The sequence below is a fragment of the Lissotriton vulgaris genome, chromosome 7 (genome assembly GCF_964263255.1).
Source record: "Lissotriton vulgaris chromosome 7, aLisVul1.2, whole genome shotgun sequence".
Taxonomy (NCBI): Eukaryota; Metazoa; Chordata; class Amphibia; order Caudata; family Salamandridae; genus Lissotriton; species Lissotriton vulgaris.
Window position 1 is genome coordinate 114,691,752 of NC_141695.1, and position 23,025 is coordinate 114,714,776.

Below are 23,025 nucleotides of genomic sequence, written 5' to 3' on the forward strand. Positions count from 1 at the left end.
GGTTCTAAACATGGCGGCCATGTTGGAACTTTAAAACCATAATACCATTTCAAGATGGCTACCCTCTACTATGTTTAATTTATTTGTTATTGCAAGTATACACCCGCTATGCTTAGGTGGGGACATATACCTGTTTTTTAACTTTAATTCTTTTAATTTATCTTTCATAGTCTGTGCTTAATTTGTAAAATAATGATTGATGGTGCCCAAAACACTGCTTGGAAGCCCGGCCAGCACTACTAAATGTTAGAACGCTGAATACTAAGGTTGCTTAGGGCCAGATGTAGGTAGCCCTTTACCGATTGGAATCGGCCGAAAATACCGATTTTCGGCCGTTTCCGATCGGTAAAGGGCTATGGAGATGTAAGGGCACATATTCGGTAATTTTACCGAATCGTTATTATTACCGAATCGGTAAATTTACAGATTCGGTAATATTTACTGATTCAGTAAAATTACCGAAAATGCAATGTGAGTAGCCAATTTTCCATAGGCACATGCCTTTCAGAATCGGTATTTTACCATGGAATACAAATCCATGGTAAAATACCGATTCCTGTGTACATGCACATCTGTGCATGTACACATGTGCCATGTGACAGACAGACGTGCCCTTAGGGCATGTCTGTGTGCCACATTGCACACATGCCCGTTTTGGGGGTGCTAGAGGGTGTCAAAGTGACACCCCCTGCACCCTTGACAAATTCGGTATTTACCGATTCGGTAAATACCGAATCGGTATTTGCTATTGAATCCTATGGGCTTCAAGGCCCATAGGATTCAATAGCAAATACCGATTCGGTATTTACCGAATCGGTAATTACCGAATTTCAAGGTATCGGTAAAAAATACAGATGTTGGTACCTACATCCCATTTACAGATTTTGAAATATCGAATCGGTAAAATTCAGTATTTCAAATTCGGTAAATGGGATTTACCTACATCTGGTCCTTAGTCCTTTATCTACCTCAGCTCGTTTCTTCGCTGCCAGACACTACCTGCCCTCTATCTCACTCACTGAGGCCCCTGCTTTCTTCCCTGGTGAGGGTTTTTCCATCTTTCTCTCTTTCCTATTTGTGTGTTTTTCCATCTGCTGCTCGCGGTCAGTATCTGATGAAGAAAAATAAGTGGTGGTCCCCAAAAATGAGTCCCTGTGCCCCCCCCCCCCCCCCCCCCCCAGCAATCACTGGCTCAAATTAAGCAATGTGCATACGTTTTTACGTTTCTGTGCGTTTTTTATTGTGGTTCTCAATGGGTAAACTTAAGAATGAGTCACCCAGTGGATGGACGGACGTATGCTGATGACCTATTGAGTGCCTAAACCCATCAACTATTGAAGAAAGAATCTTAAGGCAGACACATTGGCATTGCCAATGCTTGTTTCATTGAAAAGAGCACTAGGTTAGATTGGGCAATAATAATAATAGCATGTATTAATTTTTATGTAAACTCTTAGATAAAGCACTTCTTGGATATTAAGTTTTATGACAGGAGAATGAGTCATTGTTTGTTTCCTGCTACTGCTACTGATTTGTGACTTGTGTGCAAACACAAGCGGCTTCTCTCAGCCCTCTCCTCCTCTTTAACCTCTTGCGTGCTCATAAAGAGCTCAGCTCATCATGAGGCACAGTGGTGCTGTGCTTATGACGAGCTGAGCTCATAATGAGGCACAGTGGCGCTGTGCTGATGACGAGCTGAGCTGATCGTGACCTCCGCCGAACACCCACGCGGGGATAATTCCCCAGCTCTGGTGGGCGTTACATTCAAACGGGCGTGGTCATGACGAGCTCAGCTCGTCAGGAGCACAGTGCCACCGTGCTGCGTCACGATCTGAGCTCGTCACGAGCACCGTGGCGCCGCACGTGGCCCCCTCCCCCGCGTCGCGGGGGAATTAGCCCAGCGGCAAAGAGGTTAAAGCCTGGATAGAAGATGGAAGGGATGGAAGGGTTTGCAGTGGACCCTCTGGGAACGCTGCTGCTGTGGGCGGAGCCAACACTTTCAGAGTGGGGGCAGTAACATCACATCAACGATTGTGGGGCGCTCTTGACTTTCAATAAACAGGACATTTATTGTCATCTCCAAGGCCTGGGGAACATCACTTACAACGCATTTTTTACAACGCACTACCATTACATCGCAACCATTACAACGCAAACCATTACAACGCATTGCGCTGTGGGGCCCTCTAGGATAGGGAATATATTTAATTTACTATCCAACACCTTCCCTGCTATCCACGGGGACTGGAGTTGGAATAGTAAATTAAATAATTCACTATCCAGCGCCTAAAAGCATTATGCGTTGTAATGGACTGCGTGGTAAAAACCGCGTTGTAAAGGCATGCGATGTAAAAGCATGCGTTGTAGTGACACCAATCCCCAAGGCCTGGCCACGGGAGGACACGGTGTTCCCTGGTATAAACAGTGGAGGTACGCCATCCACTGAGATCCCTGCACTTGGGATCTAGATGAGTAGATGTCAGGATTCTCAAAAGCTAAGATTTAGTCACAGAAATTACAGCTTTTTTCTATTCAGGAATTATAAAGCATCCCAATGAGGCTCTAGGGTTGTACAGTGCAGTCGTCTTGTGTTTGATACCACACCTGTCAAAATACTCCTTAGCCTGCTTGGACGTGAATTGGACACCATTGTCAGATAGCACACAAGCAGGCAAACCCTCCACCATGAATATTTTATCCAAGAATTTAAGTACTTTCAGAGTGTCAATCTCTTCTACAAATTTGACAATAGGCCACTTGGAAAAAAGGTCAATGGCAAATAACCCATACTCTTTAGAGTCCCCAATGGGTCCAATAATGTCAATGGCAATAGTGTCCCAAGGAAAGTCAGGAATTAAACCATCACTCATCTTAGGCTTAAATGTCCTAAGGGTCTTGTCAGCGGACATGCAAACCACACACTTCTTGACAAACTCCTCTATTTCACTGTCAACTCCTGGCCACCAAAACATCCCTTTGACGACTGATTTGGTTCTCATAATTCCAAAATGCCCCTCATGACAAAGTTGCAGAATTTTCTTTCTCAATGACACAGGTGGAACGATTATATCACCCCTAAAAAGTATATCATTTTCAGAGGACAACTCCATGCGGATTTGCCAAAAGGCATCCAAGCCAGGGACACTTTTCTTCTTGGGCCAGCCCTTGCAGATATATTCTAAAAAAATTTTCAAAACAGTGTCTTATTCCTGTTCGGCCAACCATTCTGTTTTATTTATGGCAGGCTCACCACAATCATGCACTAAAGCCACATAATGTCCTCTCCTCAACAGCTCAGCATACAACCCCAGGTTCCACATGGAATCCCAAACACATTACACTCTATATTCTAACCTCGAGATATTTAAAGGAACATACAACATAACAACCGGTGCCTTCAAGGGTGGATTTTTAATACACTGTACTAAATCCCATAGGTAGGTATTTTGTTGCCTGGAGCTCACACAATGCCTTAGTAGCGAAGGGATATGGTGTTGGTCACCGACTTTGACAAACTCTAAGGGTAGAAGATTTTCACTGTAATAATTCTTGCTAGAATCCCTTTGGAAAGCTTTGCAGTCTAAGTTGTCAGCCAGGATCTTCTAATCTAAAAAATGCATTAACAATACATACATAAATGTATATAAATACATAGCTGGCATTGGGTCTGCTGTCCTCTGATGTTGGTCTGTGTGAGCAGCACAGGCACACTGCCTCAATTGATGACTGCATATAGCATGGGGTAACAGGCCAGCCCACTTCAGCCATGGACTCTCGTGCCCCGTGACGACATTTGTATGATCACATGTGCACATGCACCTGGAAATAAGCGCGCTTCAGTGCTGTGGCTGGTGGGCCACTCCTTTCATATTTAATTGTCTCCTTTTATAGATCCCTTTCAATTCACTCCTCCTACTGTTTTATTTTCATTTTTTAAAGCACACTGCATCTTCCCAAATAAAGATAAAGTCCACTCGCCACATATTTCATCTGCAGTGCTCTGCATTCCGTGTGGCCGTTGCCTCTATATCGGGAAAACATGAAGGAAAGGTTTTGTAGTATTGCTTTACAATTTCAAGAGAGGCAAAACATTGGTTCTAAACATGGCGGCCATGTTGGAACTTTAAAACCATAATACCATTTCAAGATGGCTACCCTCTACTATGTTTAATTTATTTGTTATTGCAAGTATACACCCGCTATGCTTAGGTGGGGACATATACCTGTTTTTTAACTTTAATTCTTTTAATTTATCTTTCATAGTCTGTGCTTAATTTGTAAAATAATGATTGATGGTGCCCAAAACACTGCTTGGAAGCCCGGCCAGCACTACTAAATGTTAGAACGCTGAATACTAAGGTTGCTTAGGGCCAGATGTAGGTAGCCCTTTACCGATTGGAATCGGCCGAAAATACCGATTTTCGGCTGTTTCCGATCGGTAAAGGGCTATGGAGATGTAAGGGCACATATTCGGTAATTTTACCGAATCGTTATTATTACCGAATCGGTAAATTTACCGATTCGGTAATATTTACTGATTCAGTAAAATTACCGAAAATGCAATGTGAGTAGCCAATTTTCCATTGGCACATGCCTTTCAGAATCGGTATTTTACCATGGAATACAAATCCATGGTAAAATACCGATTCCTGTGTACATGCACATCTGTGCATGTACACATGTGCCATGTGACAGACAGACGTTCCCTTAGGGCATGTCTGTGTGCCACATTGCACACATGCCCGTTTTGGGGGTGCTAGAGGGTGTCAAAGTGACACCCCCTGCACCCTTGACAAATTCGGTATTTACCGATTCGGTAAATACCGAATCGGTATTTGCTATTGAATCCTATGGGCTTCAAGGCCCATAGGATTCAATAGCAAATACCGATTCGGTATTTACCGAATCGGTAATTACCGAATTTCAAGGTATCGGTAAAAAATCCAGATGTTGGTACCTACATCCCATTTACCGATTTTGAAATATCGAATCGGTAAAATTCAGTATTTCAAATTCGGTAAATGGGATTTACCTACATCTGGTCCTTAGTCCTTTATCTACCTCAGCTCGTTTCTTCGCTGCCAGACACTACCTGCCCTCTATCTCACTCACTGAGGCCCCTGCTTTCTTCCCTGGTGAGAGTTTTTCCATCTTTCTCTCTTTCCTATTTGTGTGTTTTTCCATCTGCTGCTCGCGGTCAGTATCTGATGAAGAAAAATAAGTGGTGGTCCCCAAAAATGAGTCCCTGTGGCCCCCCCCCAGCAATCACTGGCTCAAATTAAGCAATGTGCATACGTTTTTACGTTTCTGTGCGTTTTTTATTGTGGTTCTCAATGGGTAAACTTAAGAATGAGTCACCCAGTGGATGGACGGACGTATGCTGATGACCTATTGAGTGCCTAAACCCATCAACTATTGAAGAAAGAATCTTAAGGCAGACACATTGGCATTGCCAATGCTTGTTTCATTGAAAAGAGCACTAGGTTAGATTGGGCAATAATAATAATAGCATGTATTAATTTTTATGTAAACTCTTAGATAAAGCACTTCTTGGATATTAAGTTTTATGACAGGAGAATGAGTCATTGTTTGTTTCCTGCTACTGCTACTGATTTGTGACTTGTGTGCAAACACAAGCGGCTTCTCTCAGCCCTCTCCTCCTCTTTAACCTCTTGCGTGCTCATAAAGAGCTCAGCTCATCATGAGGCACAGTGGCGCTGTGCTTATGACGAGCTGAGCTCATAATGAGGCACAGTGGCGCTGTGCTGATGACGAGCTGAGCTGATCGTGACCTCCGCCGAACACCCACGCGGGGATAATTCCCCAGCTCTGGTGGGCGTTACATTCAAACGGGCGTGGTCATGACGAGCTCAGCTCGTCAGGAGCACAGTGCCACCGTGCTGCGTCACGATCTGAGCTCGTCACGAGCACCGTGGCGCCGCACGTGGCCCCCTCCCCCGCGTCGCGGGGGAATTAGCCCAGCGGCAAAGAGGTTAAAGCCTGGATAGAAGATGGAAGGGATGGAAGGGTTTGCAGTGGACCCTCTGGGAACGCTGCTGCTGTGGGCGGAGCCAACACTTTCAGAGTGGGGGCAGTAACATCACATCAACGATTGTGGGGCGCTCTTGACTTTCAATAAACAGGACATTTATTGTCATCTCCAAGGCCTGGGGAACATCACTTACAACGCATTTTTTACAACGCACTACCATTACATCGCAACCATTACAACGCAAACCATTACAACGCATTGCGCTGTGGGGCGCTCTAGGATAGGGAATATATTTAATTTACTATCCAACACCTTCCCTGCTATCCACGGGGACTGGAGTTGGAATAGTAAATTAAATAATTCACTATCCAGCGCCTAAAAGCATTATGCGTTGTAATGGACTGCGTGGTAAAAACCGCGTTGTAAAGGCATGCGATGTAAAAGCATGCGTTGTAGTGACACCAATCCCCAAGGCCTGGCCACGGGAGGACACGGTGTTCCTTGGTATAAACAGTGGAGGTACGCCATCCACTGAGATCCCTGCACTTGGGATCTAGATGAGTAGATGTCAGGATTCTCAAAAGCTAAGATTTAGTCACAGAAATTACAGCTTTTTTCTATTCAGGGATTATAAAGCATCCCAATGAGGCTCTAGACAAATCTAGTACAGTGCTCTGGTGGACATAATGAGCCAGGGTCGCCCCCTTACTTGGGTGACTTCCTCGCTATCTCACTCTTAATCTGTCTGGTATCCTTGCCCTGGTCTTGGAGTTAGCCAACACTGAAGTATTTTACAATGAGACAAGATGGTCTTCAGGAAACTCTCTGCCACCTTCATCGCTCCAGAGATTTTATTGGGAAATAGGGCGACAACCTCCTTGAGAGATGCTCAGGGTGTTGGTGCAGCTATCCATGCGGCCAAGCGCGTCCTAGTAGATATCCTTCGAGAGCAAGCCGAAGCACCTCGATGAAGCTGTGTTTGGGCTGCTTCGTGGGGTGTTATGGCCGTGGTCTGAGGTCTCCGTCCTGTTCTCCTTGTGTTCAATCCATTTTCCGGTAGTGACTTGTTGCCCATCAATCACAAAAACAACAGAAGAGGAGGGGCCTTTTACATATCTGTCTTACATCCTCCCACAATTACTACATACATCAGACATCATGAGAGGCGAATGAAAGAGGCGGGACTCAGAAGGGAGTACAGTTTGGCCAAGGTTGAATTAAACCATCTGGCATCTATGTTTGAAGGATGCGAGACCCTCGCGCACCGTAGCGACATGCTCGAGTTTCCTCCACACATCGCTGTCAATTTTTTACGGCTGAGGTGGGCGTCTGCACAGGAGGTCTTATAAGGTGATTCACAAAAGATTTCTAATCTTACTGCAGATCACATGAATAAATGATTTGCATCCACCGTTGGGTAATTTTACCAGCTTTTAGTTCCCATGACTACAATACCTGTAGAAATTGACGCAGGATACAATTTTCACATGAAAAGATCTTCTTATAAGAACAGCTCTGTAGGAGCCCTATCAAGCATTGAAAATTTTACAGCCGGGTGAAGAGCAGACCTGCGCGTGCCACTACGGCGCGTCAGGGCCGCGCGTCCTTGAAACAAAGATCTCAGCGTAATTCAACCTTGATCAAATCAAGGCTGTTTCTGAGTCCTATCCTCTTTCCCTGGTCTGCCACTTCTGTGGCAGACCAGGGCTCCTGGTCACACAACCTCGTTTAGACCCCAACAACCTTCCTGTAACCTTACATAGCGGAAAATTTTAATGAATATCTCTAATTATCCTGACTTCATCTGTGGACACATCTCTACGCGGTCCCCTGAGAAGGGGAGAAGGAACGAGCCTTTACAAATGAGCGCGGAGCGCAGCGCGAGCTGGGAGATGACGCAGCTGATGGAGTCGCTGCGAGCACTTTATCTGGAGTATTATTACAGTAATTCATGCAGGGCTCTAATTTGGAGAGAGCAGCAGCTGCAGCTCGGCCTCAATAACAGTAATTTAACCGCGGTTTCATCACCGAAATTTGCTTTTGACGGAGGGAATTATAGGCGTCTCTGCCTGGCATTGTCCTCAGCAGGCAGCGCGCCTCACAAGCGGCACTGTGTGGGATGCAGGCAAGGTTTGGAGCTGAGGCACCGGGAGAAGAATGAGGAGGAAGGCTGCGTAAAATGCCCAAGACACTGTGCTGTGCAAGGGTTTGAGACCTCTTAGGTTCAGCAGGTACAAGACCCATATCAAGTCTTGACTTCTACCGGGTGAGGGTCCCGCATGCACTTGTGCGGTGTGCAGGCAAAGTTTGTAGCCAAGAGGCTTGGAGATGAATAAACATGAGGTACTAATGCAGGGCAGAGAACCACCCGGTGTGCAGCGTCTCAAGGCCAATTGAATTCAGTGGCTGGAAGTCTTTCATCAGGACTTGACTTCTACTGGGGTCAGACATGCACTTGTGTGGGATGCAGGTGAGAGGGAAGAGGGAAGAGGAATGAAGATGAAGAATGCAAGCTGAGGGGAGGGACCTGAGGGCTGCAGGAATTCAAGGCCCATTGGGTTCAGCAGCTGGAGGCCTTGTATCGAGACTTGACTTCTACTGGGATAGAAGTCCAACATGCAGACGAGGATTGAAGCTGAGTAGCCGGAGATGAAGGAACAGAAAGGACCAGGAAGGCTGCATGTATGCTGAGAAGTACCTGGGGAACAGGGATTTAATGACTCATTGCTTTCAGTGGATAGAGGCCCTGTATCGAGGCTTGGCTTGTACAGGTTGTAACACCGACATGCGCTTGTTGACAAGCGCCAGAAATGCAGAGACTCCAGGCCCATTGAGTTCCGTGGTTGAAAGTCTTGCACCAAGGGTTGACTTGTACAGGGGTGAGAGACCGACGCATACATTCTAGGGGTGCAGACATGGTTTCAAACTGAGGGGCTGAGGATGACTGTGAAGGAGAGAGTCATGTTTGGTTGAGAACTCTGTTGGCCGCAAGGATTTGGGGCCGGTTTGGCTTACTGGTTAATGGCTCTGTATGAAGACTCGGCTGCTGCGGGCTGAGAGTTGGTTGTATGTTAGGGTCCGAAGATTACTGAGTTGATTTACCAATGTAAGAGCTTTTTGAGTTCAAATGATCACTCCCTCTTTTATTGGCATGCCCCCTCTTGGAGATAACCACAGATTACTCATCAAACAAAAGACCCTGAACTCCATCACTGAATTTTAGACTGTGCTACTTATACAATGTGAGGAAGCTGTGACGTCAGTCCTGCAAGAGTCTCCCTTGACCCTGCGACAATGACCAGGGCTCTTATAATTGGAATACTCGGTTAGTTAGGGGCATTATAGTAGTAGACTGGCAGGCGGGCATCAAGGAGAAGGCCTTTGAGGGTCAAATCTAACTACTTCCTGTGACCAGAGCCACCTTGAATGGGGCAGGAGGAAGGTTCAGACTCAGACAGCCCGATCGAGAACTTGACGCGTTTGTGAAATGACAAGACAAAACCCGTCCAAGGCGCAACCACAAGCCACGATTGGTGACATGTGGTACTAGTAGAACCCCAAGGGGCATGAGCGGCAGAGGGAGATGAGTCTCCAGCTCGCGGTTCCTGGAGAACATCTTTGCTCCCTCTGGGAAGATGACATGCCTCATACCTGTCCTGCAGGAGGAAGAGAGCCTGGGGAGGTTCAGCTCAATGCAGTGTACACTGAGTGCTTGCAAACCCAGGGTCCTGTGGAAATTCACCTGCCAGGCATTCACCTTTGGGTAGCAAAAGAGAAAGAAGTGGAATGGAGACATATTTAAAACAATTTATTTCAGAAAAACTACTTGTCACTTGGACAACTCCTGCTCCTCTACAACATGAACAACAGACATATCAAAAAGGTTCAGAAGACTCCTCAGGCAGACTTGATGGGCTCTCTTGACATCTTTCTCTTACAAGACATTTGGGCAGCTGAAAGGGTCGTATCCAAATATAGCCCTGTCGGGCCTGCATGCGGGCTCATCCATCATCACAGATGTCAGATGTCAGATGTAATTAATAAGGAATGAAAGTCTCACAATGTCTGTCCCCTACATCTGTATTTCACCCCTTACTTTTCTGCCTTTGTCTACCTGTCTTTCTCTCTTCTTCAATAAATAATGCCATGTAGGGTTAACTATAAAAACACAGATGTATAATCTGTAAGTGTCTCAACCTATGCTAACCCTGTAACAGATGATGGGAATGTATTCTGTATAAAAAATTAAAAAAAAGAATAACATGTACGTGGTAAGTGGGCCAAAATTAATATGAGGGAATCAGACCACTAACAGCAATAACTGCGTTACAACCTACACCTCTTGGCTGATAGTGGAAAACCAACAAAACAGAAGAAGACCACACTGGGGCAAATTTCTTGGACAGCTGTTCGCTTCCAGGAGGTGGATGTTCTGTCTACGAATGTTTCTCTATCCCTCAAGGATGGAACAAAAGCACAATCTAATGATGGTTCATGGTACCCAAGGCAACTACAGCCAGTGAGCTGCACCCAATCAAATCTTACGGCACAGCTCACTGCCGCGTCTGCCCATTCTAACCCGAAGTCTAACCGGAGGAATATATAAGTATTTACAGTTTCAGTATCCTAGAAGAGGTCAGCACTGAGTTCTTTCAAACATGAGATTGAAATGGGCCTGTTGGGCGAAGCATGCTCAGCTACAGATCTGGGCTTTTTAAATGGGTGGATGGATTTTGAAGAGAAGACGCGAGTGGCATGTCTTGTGGATATTTCTAAGGAAGAGAAAGAGAAAAACCTTCTACCAGAGCTTAGGGTGTGGCGTTAAAGGCTATAAGAACATCTGAATAATCCAGTTTACAGCCTATACCTTGAATTTAGAAAGTTATAAAAAACATATCAGACTGGTTAGGAAACCCCCAAACCTTACGTTTACTGACTCAGTCTCTAGTTGTAAGTAAAGGCCCATCAGATTGAGCTTCTTATGCAAGTTTCCCAAACCATAACTTCCAAAGCCAGGAGTAAGGTTTAGACGTCTTTCTTTTTTAGTCTTTAAAGGAGGAGGGCGCAATGGTAGATGTTTTTGTCTCATGTCCCAAGGAGGAATCACAAACGTTCTGGATAGAGAAGGGCTCAAGCTTAAGTAAAGGAAGGACACCAGTTGAGGTTAAATATGTATCTATTGATGCTTCCCCCCACTTACCAGACTCCCAACCCAGAGAGGCCCGCTCTGCCGCCAACCCCCATACCGCAACTGGGATCCAAAAATCTCATTGTATTACACTATCAAAACACGTAGGAGCATTTCAACTTCAATCTCTAATGTTGAACTATTCAAGCACTAAGGTTTCCCATTTTTCCTCAATCCCCTCCCACATCCCTATCTCAAAAGCAATTACATTTCCTTCTCACACCCTTTATGTGTAATATATGCCCCTTATATCGACCAAAGTCATTCGTCACCAATGCCGACAAGAGCAGCTCAATTCATATGCTTAAGGCAAGATAAATATGCCACCACTGTAAATTCAAAGAACCTAGATTGTTAATCAATACATTCATCTTCAGTAAATTGAGCTGCTAAAACACTCTGTTGTCTGATTTCCTCACTTATACGTTCGACTCCTATACAAAAAATTGTCAATTGTTTACCTCCTGGATAAACTGCAACCTGCAGCAGGAGGTTGTAGAACTTGGCATACAAACACCAAGTCGACCGGCTGGTAGCCAAAAATAGGATGCATGACAAAAGGCTTGTACTAGTCCACAACGTTGTTCCTGGATCAACTCCTCCCTACGCGTCACGTCACGCCCTCGCTGCCTCCTAGATGTCAGCCATTCTGCACCTTTCCATTGTTGAAATCCCCCTGGTGCTCTTTCCAGGTTCCAAGCCTATCAGCTAATAAAGCATCTTCTGTGGAACTCTCTGCCAAATCTCATCACAACCATCCTTCCTGACAGTACCTAGAACTCAATCTACAGGCTCAGGCGGCCCCAGTTTTCTTTACGGCACCACAAAACTCTGGATTACGCTCCCTATTGAGCTCAGAAGTTCAGGCTCCCTCACCACCTTCAGGAAAGGGTTAAAAACTTGGCTATTCCAGAATTAGACTGCTGGCTGGGCTTACTGTGTTCATAGCGCCAACACACCCTCGGGTATTCGTGCGCTCAATAAACCTCATTAACAATAATATCCCCTCCCTAACAGATTTCAAACAAATTCTCAAAACCAACCAGTTCTCTAGAGAGAGATAACACTTGACTTCCATTTGCTTGCCAATGGATCAGCCATTTTCATGAAAGTAGGTCTACATTGTCGGTACCAGTGAATGCTTCAACAAATCATTTGGATTTATGATGTTACAACGCAATCAAAATGATCGCGGTACATCACAACGCATCTTTTACAACGCAAGTCATTACCACGACTTGCGCTGTAGGGTGCTGGATTTAGGAATAGTAAGATTTACTATTCCAACTCCAGCCTACGTACAGTAGGGAAGGTGTTGGAATAGTAAATCTACTATTCCTTAGTCTAGAGCACCCTCCAGCACAAGTCGTGGTAACGACTTGCGTTGTAAAAGACGCGTCGTAATGGCACCGCGGTGTTTTGACCGCGGCTTAAAGGTTGTTAAGGATTCATTTTACATAAATTTGATGGCCTCTTTGCTTGTGTTATGTTTACATGTTGCATATCAGTATTCATATCTTACCTATCTACGTGCCTATGTCACAACTGTGATTGACATACTGGCAGAATATACATTTCCTAGGATGTAATGGGATATATTCTTCGGTGGAATGGATATCCATCACCGTTGTGACTGAGTAACCCACCCGCCGAGATCTAAACAAGGCCCTGTGTCTTGCCTTTCTACCTGTGAGTGTTTTGTACGAATTGCTATGACTATGTTCAGCACCGAGGATAAGAAGACCTATTTCTCTCTAAACAATATAATTATTGATGATGACATATTGACATTGGTTGATCGTGGTGTTGCGGTGCTATTGTCACCGCATTGGTGTGGAGTGATTTCACCATGTACCAGGAGATGATCATGTTCTGTTATGTGTGGGGTAACTTCTTAAGCGCGTTGCCACTCACGGAGTTTCCCCTGCACCAAGGACTCTTAGATCTATGAGGAAGGAAACTGTGGAAACACAGAAGTGGTTAGAATTGGGGGATTTTCTTTTTACCAAAGTCCAGGGGAAGAGAATTCAAAGGAGTGGGAGGTAAAACAGATGAAGAGTGTCATTGTGTGAGAAAAGGGTAAATGAATGTCTTGGTGAGTGGTTAAGTGACGTGTTTGCGGTGGGTAGATTAGTGTATGGGTGAATGAGGGTTCATCACACTGGCCAGGGAGTTGTTATTGTGTTGCTTAGGGGGGTTCACTTCATTGACAAGAGAAGAATTGGAGTCTTGACATGCAGTTGGTGATGGTGTTGCTGGGGGATTGGTTGCGGTGTTGTCCGTCGGTGATCTTAATGTTGGCCGGAGATGAACCATAGCATTGATGAGGTGTTGACCAAAGTGTTGGCAGAAGATTGATTGGGGTGTCGGTGAGAGTCTGACTGATATGTGGCAGAGAGCTGGATATATGGGTGGCTAAGAGTTAAACATAGTATTGAAAAGGGAATGTGGCTATTGCTGAGAGGTTCACCTTAATGTTAATGAGGCCTTGATTATGGGTCATAGTCAGGGCCACTAGAATTATGCAGCAGGAGAGGTCCAAATCGACACAAAGAAAAGGCCAATTATGCAACATAAACAATATGTCCCATTTTGAGATAGTATTACTTCATAATTTTGACATTTTTCACACACTAACTCTGTCTGGGCATGGGTTTCACCTCATTATTTCTAGTTTGACCTCCAAATACAGGAATAATCACCTGAAAAATTACCAGTAAAACATTTGCATGCCCTTCCACCGTGCGGCAATATATGTTGCTGCGATTTTAGTAACTTTTGATCCATTTGCGCTAGAAGCATTTTTGTTGGCTAAAGTCTGCAGATTAAGAAGGTTGTTTACACAGAATATCAAAAACAAACATATTGAGGGGAAAATATTGTGTTAAGAATATTGAGGATAAAAATATTGTGAAGCTAAGTTTTTATAGGTAAGTAAAGTTTTACTATATTTAGCTCCACATATATGTACCTTGATGATATATATAACTTCAAGGTACGTTGATATGGAGTTAAGAATAGTAAATCTACGCTTAACTATTTGCACTTACCTTCTCCATACTTTGAACACAATATTCTGTCCACACATTATTTTTGTTTCCAATATCCTGACAGTCATCCTTATGTGCCAGGTGATGGATTATGTTGCAAATGCAGTAAACCATAACTATGCAAAAAATGCCACAGAATCTCATCATTCCATGGTCATGGTGTTGTTGAGGGATTGTCACAGTGTCAGAGAGATATTGTTCACCGTGGTGCTGGTGGTAGATTGTCATGGTGTTGTCAAAGGTTGACAAGTTTGTTGTCCCTCAGTTGATCAGTGTTTCTGAAAGAAGTCATTCATAGTGTTGCAAGTTATTGAGTAAGGGTTGTGTCATTTGTTGATCGGTGTGTTGGTGAGACTTTGATCACAGTGTTTGTGAGTAGTTGATAGTGGGTTGTGGTACGGCCAAGGAGCTGATTGATATGTTGGTAAGATCTTGATCAATGTGCGTGAGGCCTTCATCAGAGTGTTGGACAAGGGCTTGATAATGTGCTGGTGAGTGACTGTTCTTAGTATAAGAGAGGTGGTGCATCTTAATGTCATTGTGTTGGCTGGGGAAGTAATAACGTGTTGGCTGGGGATCGGATCAAGGTGTTGACAAGAGTTGAATCTTAATGTTGGTGAAGGAATGACAGGCTCTGATGAGGGATAGTTCATTGTGTTGATGAGGAGTTACTCAAGGTATTACCAGGAGCTGCATCCACGTGATGGTGTAATTGTTGACTAGGGGTGAATCTAACGCTGGTGAGGGGTTGACCATGGTACTGACCTCATCTGTTGCTCCTCCTCTTTCCCCAGCCCTGAAGGATGAGCGCTTCCAACTGGTGGAGTTCAACCAGAAGCATGTGAAGATCATTCTGTCCAACGTGAAGCTGGACGATGAGGGTGGATACTTCTGCCAGCTCTACGCGGAAGACACACACCACCAGATCGCCACGCTGACTGTGCTGGGTGAGACTACCTGCTTCCTTTGTCCTCTTTGTTTGCACCCTCTTACCCTCACTCACTGTCAGCCACTTACGCCATCCCTCTCCCTGACTTATCAACACATCCGTCCTCACTCATTCCATATTGTGGCTATCAGTTGTGCCGCTGGTGCAGTGACACTGGGGTTCAGGGCATGAGGGGCCATTGTTTGTTAGTCATGATAGTCTTTTCCTTCGGAATGGGGGTGAAGAGGACCCACCTACCTTGCTTGTATAATACCCCATGGCACCTTTGCTATGTTCCTGCACTCCTTCACCCATCAAGCCAACCATTCACTCACCGACCTCTCACGTGCACCAATTCCATGTTTGTTTCACATTCAGCATGGGTTTTCATTTGCATTCTGGTACTTGTTGTCCTGAATGTATTATGAGACAATCACAACTACAAGGATTACAAGGCAAGACTACTGAATGAGCTACCAGTAACAGAGCAACTTGAACACTTTTCTTGCCTCCCTCTCAATCACTCATAGCCCTCTCTCTCCCATTCTGAGTTTTGTATTTTCTTTCATTATCTGCCTTTGTTAATGTTAGGACTTGCCTTGCAGTGCCACCCGAGAACCCTGCTGTAGAGGTGAAGGAGCAGGCTGTCGAAGGCGGTGAGGTGGAACTCACCTGCATCGCCCATCGCACCAGACCGGCTGCCACCTTGCGCTGGTACCGCGACCGGAGAGAGTTGAAAGGTGAGTGTGGGATCTTCACCGCTTCTCTGGGTTTCTGTCTTACGAAGCGCCTTAGGCAGAGGAATCAATGTAGGACTCAATGCTATAGATTCTCTTCGGAGGGTGGTAGATTCTAGTCATTTGAGTCAGTGTTGTAAATATCACCTGCATTGCCTTCTATGCATTCACCCAGAGAGAGCCCAGTTTCCAAGGAAACTTTCTCTTAGACTTTGCGCAAATCATGAAGATTACCTCACCCTGTCTGTGCACCCACCTACCTTAAACATCCTTAGGCAAAGTGCACCCTACTATGAGCACCCCACTACCTATTACCTGCTCCTGTCCCGAGCAGGACCATCGCCACGAGTGTAGAACACTCTTTACACCCAAGTGTACCACCCACGCTGAAAATACTCCAACTGAGGGTAAAGTACCCAGAGTGCACTGCTATGAGGAGCCTCTACAGGAATAGTAGGTGAGATGGCGTATGTGTTCATACCCTTTATTTTACGTTGTTGAGTACTACACCTACACTGTAACAAGACTTGCAAAGATTTCTCTTGATACATTTTGCAAAGTAATATTGCAGTGTCTTGACCTAATATATGTTATTTGTGTTATGGCAACAAAAACCCATTGCCTGTAGCATTACCTCAATGGTGGACCTCTCTGTGCTTATCGCTGGCCTGTGATTGTGTCTGGCTCATTGACTGCTGTCTGCCTTTACTTTAGGCTATCTGTGTCTATCACAAGCTACTTGTCGAGCAGCGAAAGCTATCCGTTATCACAATGCCTCTCGCACACTCAGCCTCTAATGTACAGCGTGAGATTGAAATTCTAATGTGCAGGTATAAATTTAATATGCAATACACGTTTTAGCCAGTTTTCAGGCAGATCCAGTGTTGGCAGATAATGAACCTGATGCATCGAGAGTTGAAGGGGTTCCACAAGGTCACATAGTGTGGTTGAGTGCAGAAGTTGGCATCAAACTCTAGTCTCCTGTGTCCATGGTCAGCAGTCATTACACAGACCACGATTGCTGCCCTGTTCATAACCAAGTCTTGATAACTAGAAGGTTCAGCATCCTTTGTCACAGGAAACAACTTCCAGTGCCTCCCTATGGGACGGGCTCTGACGTCCACTGGGTGGTTTATAATCGCATCTGTGATCTTGACCTTGATCTAAATACGTCATCCACCCCCAAAACCCAGAATGCAATTGATGTACCCAATGGAAAACCTTGGAGAAATGTTCAACACTTTGTAGCTCTGATTTCAAAGTTCTCATTCCAGTTTTTAAAGCAGACTTCTTGCCTCTTCTGCCTGTTTATGGGTGGAGTGTTTCAACCACCAAACCATCTCGTGATCCCGAGTCACGGGTGACATTGAACCAAAGATATGGAGTCCAGGAGGACAGATCTTACCAATGGGAGCTCGTTTATGACCCTTATTTTTCCTCCTTCTGCTCATTTCTGACCAGTATTCTGATGTTAGCTGCTCTTTCTCGCCTGTATTTTGCTTCTTTCTGCTTGTTTCTGACCTTTATTTTGCTTCCTTCTGCTCGTTTCTGGCCTAAATTTTGCCTCTTTCTGCTAATTTCTGACCTGAATTCTGATGTAATCTGCTCTTTTCTTTGCCTGTATTTTGCCTCTTTCTGCATGCGACTGACCTTTATTCTGCTTCCTTCTGCTCGTTTCTTGCTGGTATTTTGCCTATTTCTGTTTGTTTTTGACCTTTAATCTGACGTCACATCCACAGCGCCGAGATACCCCTAGGGGTTACAGTGCTGTGCTATACAAATGCTGATTGACTCTCACCCTTGCAGATATTTGGGATATAATGTACAAGGATTAGAGACAGAAAACAAACCACATAGCACCTTCTTCGCGCTCCAGATCTTACTAACAAGCAAGCCTTCTGGGTCTCTGCAGAGCACGGCCGGGTCAGGAGGCTCCATGTGTGGCTCAGTAGCGCCCCGACACTGAGGACCACGATGGACCGGGCTCAAATTTATACCAGAAGGAGCCTGTTGGATACTGGAAACTGGCAGGCCAGGCGCAGGGGACGTCTCACAGCATTGTAATGGGAGACGTTGGCGCAGGGAGGCAGCGATTGCCCAGCAGCGTGCCCCTAAGATCACATGCACCTCTGGGGTGGTCTTTGGAGTGTGCTAGCGACAGCTTCTTGGCACTCGGAAAGTGCCTCCTTGGACCAATAAGGGCATCAGCAGAGCAGATTTTCAGAAAAGCAACCACAGCCTGGAGAGGCCTGGTGGCACTCAGCCCCAAATCTGGGAAGACATGAGGGCAAGGTTCATGCAGGTACGGACTCAGTCAATGTCTTCTAAGTGCTGGATTAGAGATTTTATGTCCAGTACATGCCAGTCAGCCGCTATCCCCTTGCAATCACAGGTAGAGCAGCTGCTCAGGTTGGAGCAGCTTTCTTACTACTGGGTAGTGGCACATGTTGCTGGGCGGAGGCAGGCCAATCCTGCTCCCAGCATGCTCTGCAAATAGTGGCTTGCTTTAGAAGGATTCTAAACTCTGTGTGCCTGATTCACAACTGCATTTTGTAGTATGTAAAGTAGTACTACAGTAAGTAAGTAAGTAACTGAGCTTATAAAGCGCCTAGTTACACTTAGCAGTGTCTCCCCGCGCTGTACCGCTGAGGAACCAATCCTGGCCTGTTCCTGTGGCGCCCACTCCTGGGCACCCCAAGGTGAAGCCAGGCATCCTCAGCGATTAGGGCCGGTGCGGAGATTAAGCAAGCTATTGGCCAGAGTTGCAGAGTGGGACCCATGATTAGAGTAGGCACCGCGGCGAGAATTATCGGGTCCGCGGACATTGAGCCCAAGACACTGCCGCGACGGGAATTGAACCCTGGTCCCGGGTCAGGCCTCTGCATCAGGGTCTGCCGCTTCTAACCAGTGAGCCACACTTCTCCACAACGTAATACAACGTATTTCCTGCAAAATGCAAGTGACAAACGCATGTGAAAATCTCCACCTCTCCTATTGTTCCTGTCGGGAGATACTCATACGTGTAAATTTACTACTTAGTATTAAGTGAGGCAGGGATCAGGAGAAATGGTAGGAAAATCATTTTGTATTATGTAAAGTAGTGCTACAATAATACAACTTATTTACTGCAAAATGAAATTCACAAACCTATGCGAACATCTCCACCTCTCCTATCATTCCTGTGGGGAAATGCTCAAACGTGTAAGTTTACTACTTTGTAGTAAATGTGGCAGGGGCCAGGAGAAGTGATTGGAAAATAGGGAATGTTTACAACAAATAGGATCAGGTTAAGGAAAGGTGAGGAGAGGGTTAGGGACAGACTGCCTACTACAAACACTGGCCTTAAAACGGTTAGGCCCACCCATGCCCACAGTCTGCACTTCTAAAGCGCATGCAGCACTAAATGTGACAAAACAGTTGTAAATATACCAGAGCCCAGCCTTGGAGTAAGTGAAGCCCCAAACATGGCCACCCACAGGTACTGTCTCCCACACACTCCCATAAAAAATAATGGAGACAGGGAATTGAAATAAAAAAAATTACATTATAAAAAAAGAATTTGAAATATATATGCTTGGCCGAAACGCGTAATGGTGGTGTGGTGGAGAGCAAAATAAAATAATCAGCACCAGTACCTGGGTTCGTCTCGTCTATCAAACCTGCGTGACTGCTGGAGACGTTTTTCTGCCATATATATATATTACCTACTGGCGGTCGCCAGTAGGTATATATAGTTAGGATTTTTTTCCTATGGGATTTCTGAAAATTCTTTGTCGAATAACTTTGGCGTTTGTGGATGGAATTGGCTGAAATTTTCAGGAAAATGGCACATTTTGTTTCTGAGCAGCCCCTAAAAATTTGGGGGGTTTCGTCAAGGGGGGGCCGAGAAAAAAGGGGGGGTCCCAAAACACGTTTTTCCCATTCATTTTTCCATAGGGCGGTTGGAATCACTTTTAGCTCGAACGGCTGAATGGATTTACCCGAAACTTGGCAAAATTGTAGATATGGTTTGCCCGACGTGCCTTTGCTATGTCTCAATATATGTGGTCCAGTGGATTTTGAGAAATTAACATTTTAAAAAACAGATATATCTGTAACAGCGCTCCGGTTAGCGCCCCGGTTCGCGTACCTGACACGTATCGGTGTCTGTCAACATTATAAACAGTCCGGAACGGCCGCCATCTTGTTTCTCGGTAGGATCGAGAGACAAGAGGTGGAGAAAAACGAAGGGGGAAATGAAGGAAAGGGGGCAAGGTAGACCCCTCCTGACCCCCTAGGATTGATGAGGGGGATATTAAAGTAACTATATAACAAAATGAAGGAGTATCACCAAAGATAAGGCTGGACAGCCAATAATGGTGGAATGAGACACTAGTGTAAAAGAAGAAGTCCTCCTTTGTTTTTAAGGAACCCCTCACTCACCGACCTGGTCGGTGACATGCTTCATCATCGGGGCCACCTTGACAGCCGAGTGCCGCCAAGGTGTTCTGCGACACCTGGAATACAGTGAAGCGGGTATGTGGGTGATGAATGTGAAAAAAGAAAAAAAGTCAGTGAGTTAAAAATTGTCCTGGTATGACTTATCCAAACATTATTTATTCTAAGACTACTGGACAATATTAAAAACAGTGTATGATACAATAAAGGCTTTAATAGGACCTAGTGTATCTGTGGTATGTGTTGGATCTACATGTTTCAAACCCAAATGGGAGTTACCGGTTTTTCTTCAGGACCAAAATGATGTAAAAGGAGTTGGGTGGTCAGGGTCCACTAACACCCTGCCATACCTGCAACCCTTTCAGGACCCAAAAATAGCAAAATTGCTATGTGGGTAAAAATATTCAACGGGTACACGGAGGGAGCGGAGTAGGTGATCTGCCGACTTTCTATCAGGGAAACTAATACGTTTTGAACTGTAGAGCCTCCCTTTAATCCCCGTGCAGCAAACATTTCTCCATTGAGGAGTTTTTGCATTTTTTGTAACCACATTTGTGTTACAAATATTTTTACCCACATAGCAATTTTGCTATTTTTGGGTCCTGAAAGGGTTGCAGGTATGGCAGGGTGTTAGTGGACCCTGACCACCCAACTCCTTTTACATCATTTTGGTCCTGAAGAAAAACCGGTAACTCCCATTTTGGTTTGAAACATGTAGACCCAACACATACCACAGATACACTAGGTCCTTTTAAAGCCTTTATTGTATCATACACTGTTTTTAATATTGTCCAGTAGTCTTAGAATAAATAATGTTTGGATAAGTCATACCAGGACAATTTTTAACTCACTGACTTTTTTTCTTTTTTCACATTCATCACCCACATACCCGCTCCACTGTATTCCAGGTGTCGCAGCACACCTTGGCGGCACTCGGCTGTCAAGGTGGCCCCGATGATGAAGCATGTCACCGACCAGGTCGGTGAGTGAGGGGTTCCTTAAAAACAAAGGAGGACTTCTTCTTTTACACTAGTGTCTCATTCCACCATTATTGGCTGTCCAGCCTTATCTTTGGTGATACTCCTTCATTTTGTTATATAGTTACCTTACCAGGGGATTGGGAGTACCCTTCCATCCACCCCAGTGGATAAAATCCCTTAACTCTCCAACCTTGTTAAATATATGGGGATATTAAAGTGCCCGTGGTAGAGGCGCGTCCCGGTACGCGAACCGGGCAGCTAACCGGCAGCGTAACAGGAGTCCGCAATCTTGTGTTTTTGGAGCGTCCGGTTCGCGTACCGGGTAGCGTTCCGGTAAGCGTAACAAGGGGAAAACCAAGAGAAATAGTAAAATAAAATTTAAGGGAATAGATTTCCACCAAACTTGGCAAAATTGTAAGGACTGTTTGTTTGAAGGCCTCAAGATATGTGCACGTGTGGATTTTGTCTAATTAAGGTAAAAATATATATATATATCTGTAAGCGTGCTCCGGCGCGCTTATGTTACGGGTTTTGTTTGCGCTGCAGAGCCGATACGTCACGGTAATGCGACGCGTCATGAGGCGTCTCACGTGGCTACGTGATACGTCACGTAATAAAGAATATATTTTACAGCTATAGATATTAGCTTTTAAAAAACGAATGAAATTCACTGAAAAAAACTATAGGTTATAGACCATATATAGTTAGGAATTTGCATTTACAAAACCTTGGAAATTCACTGAAAAAAACCATAGGTTAGAGACCATATATAGTTAGCTGGACATTTTATTGATATAAAACCAATGAAATTCCATATATAGTTAGTTGCACTAACTATATATTTCGCGTATCCACAATCCAATCCTGATGATGTCACATATTACATCATTCATGACATGGTCAGTGACATCACTGATGACATCTCAAATGACATCACTGATGACATCACTGATGGCATCTCATTTGACATTACTGATCACATCACTGATGACATCATTCATGTGATAATACCATGAACCTCTTCAGACTCTAATATAACCTTAGATACACTCAGTGTAAACAGACACTAACAGACTGTCAGTCATCCATGGAGTTACTCACACACCTAGTCAGTCATGCAAAGAATCAATCACACCTCCATTTCCTCAACTATGCAGTTATACACACCTTACTTATTCAAACATATACTAACACATATTTACTCTCTTATACAATCCCTGATACAAGTTCACAATGATCCATACAGCCACTCACACATTCACAGGCTCTTATGCACAGTTATTTATATATGTCAACTCTCACATGTACTGTGTTTTACATATGTACTTACTTTGACATGTAGCACTGAGATATCCATTCACTCACCAATACACTCATGCACACAGTCAACCGACCATACAGCTGTTTCCACGTGCACTTTTGAACCCATACATCTAGTGAATCAACTGCTCACACATCTATGCACAGAGTCATACACCTCCCAGCCACACACACACACACTCAGTCTCCCATACAAATACTTGGGCAACCAATCAATAACCCATATAGTTACTCATATAGCTACTGAACAACACATGCAGCAGTTTACAGAACAACAGACATAATGATGCACAAATTAAGACAGTTTAGTCATTAACCCATGCACTCAGTGAGACACATTTAATCACTCACTCATACAGTCAGTCATGCACCTACTAAATCCTTCATCCAGAC

At 44.7% G+C, this 23,025-nt stretch overlaps 1 protein-coding gene across 2 annotated transcripts in view; it reads left to right on the forward strand.

Moving 5' to 3' along the window:
* The window catches only part of CADM4 (cell adhesion molecule 4), a 1,184,622-nt gene that overhangs the window by 871,101 nt on the left and 290,496 nt on the right, over positions 1-23,025 (forward strand). For both annotated transcript variants that reach the window (XM_086929780.1, XM_086929781.1), the window contains exons 3-4: positions 15,025-15,177; positions 15,764-15,898. In XM_086929780.1, coding sequence (XP_086785906.1) covers positions 15,025-15,177; positions 15,764-15,898 — 288 coding nt within the window. The remainder of the gene's footprint in view (positions 1-15,024; positions 15,178-15,763; positions 15,899-23,025) is intronic.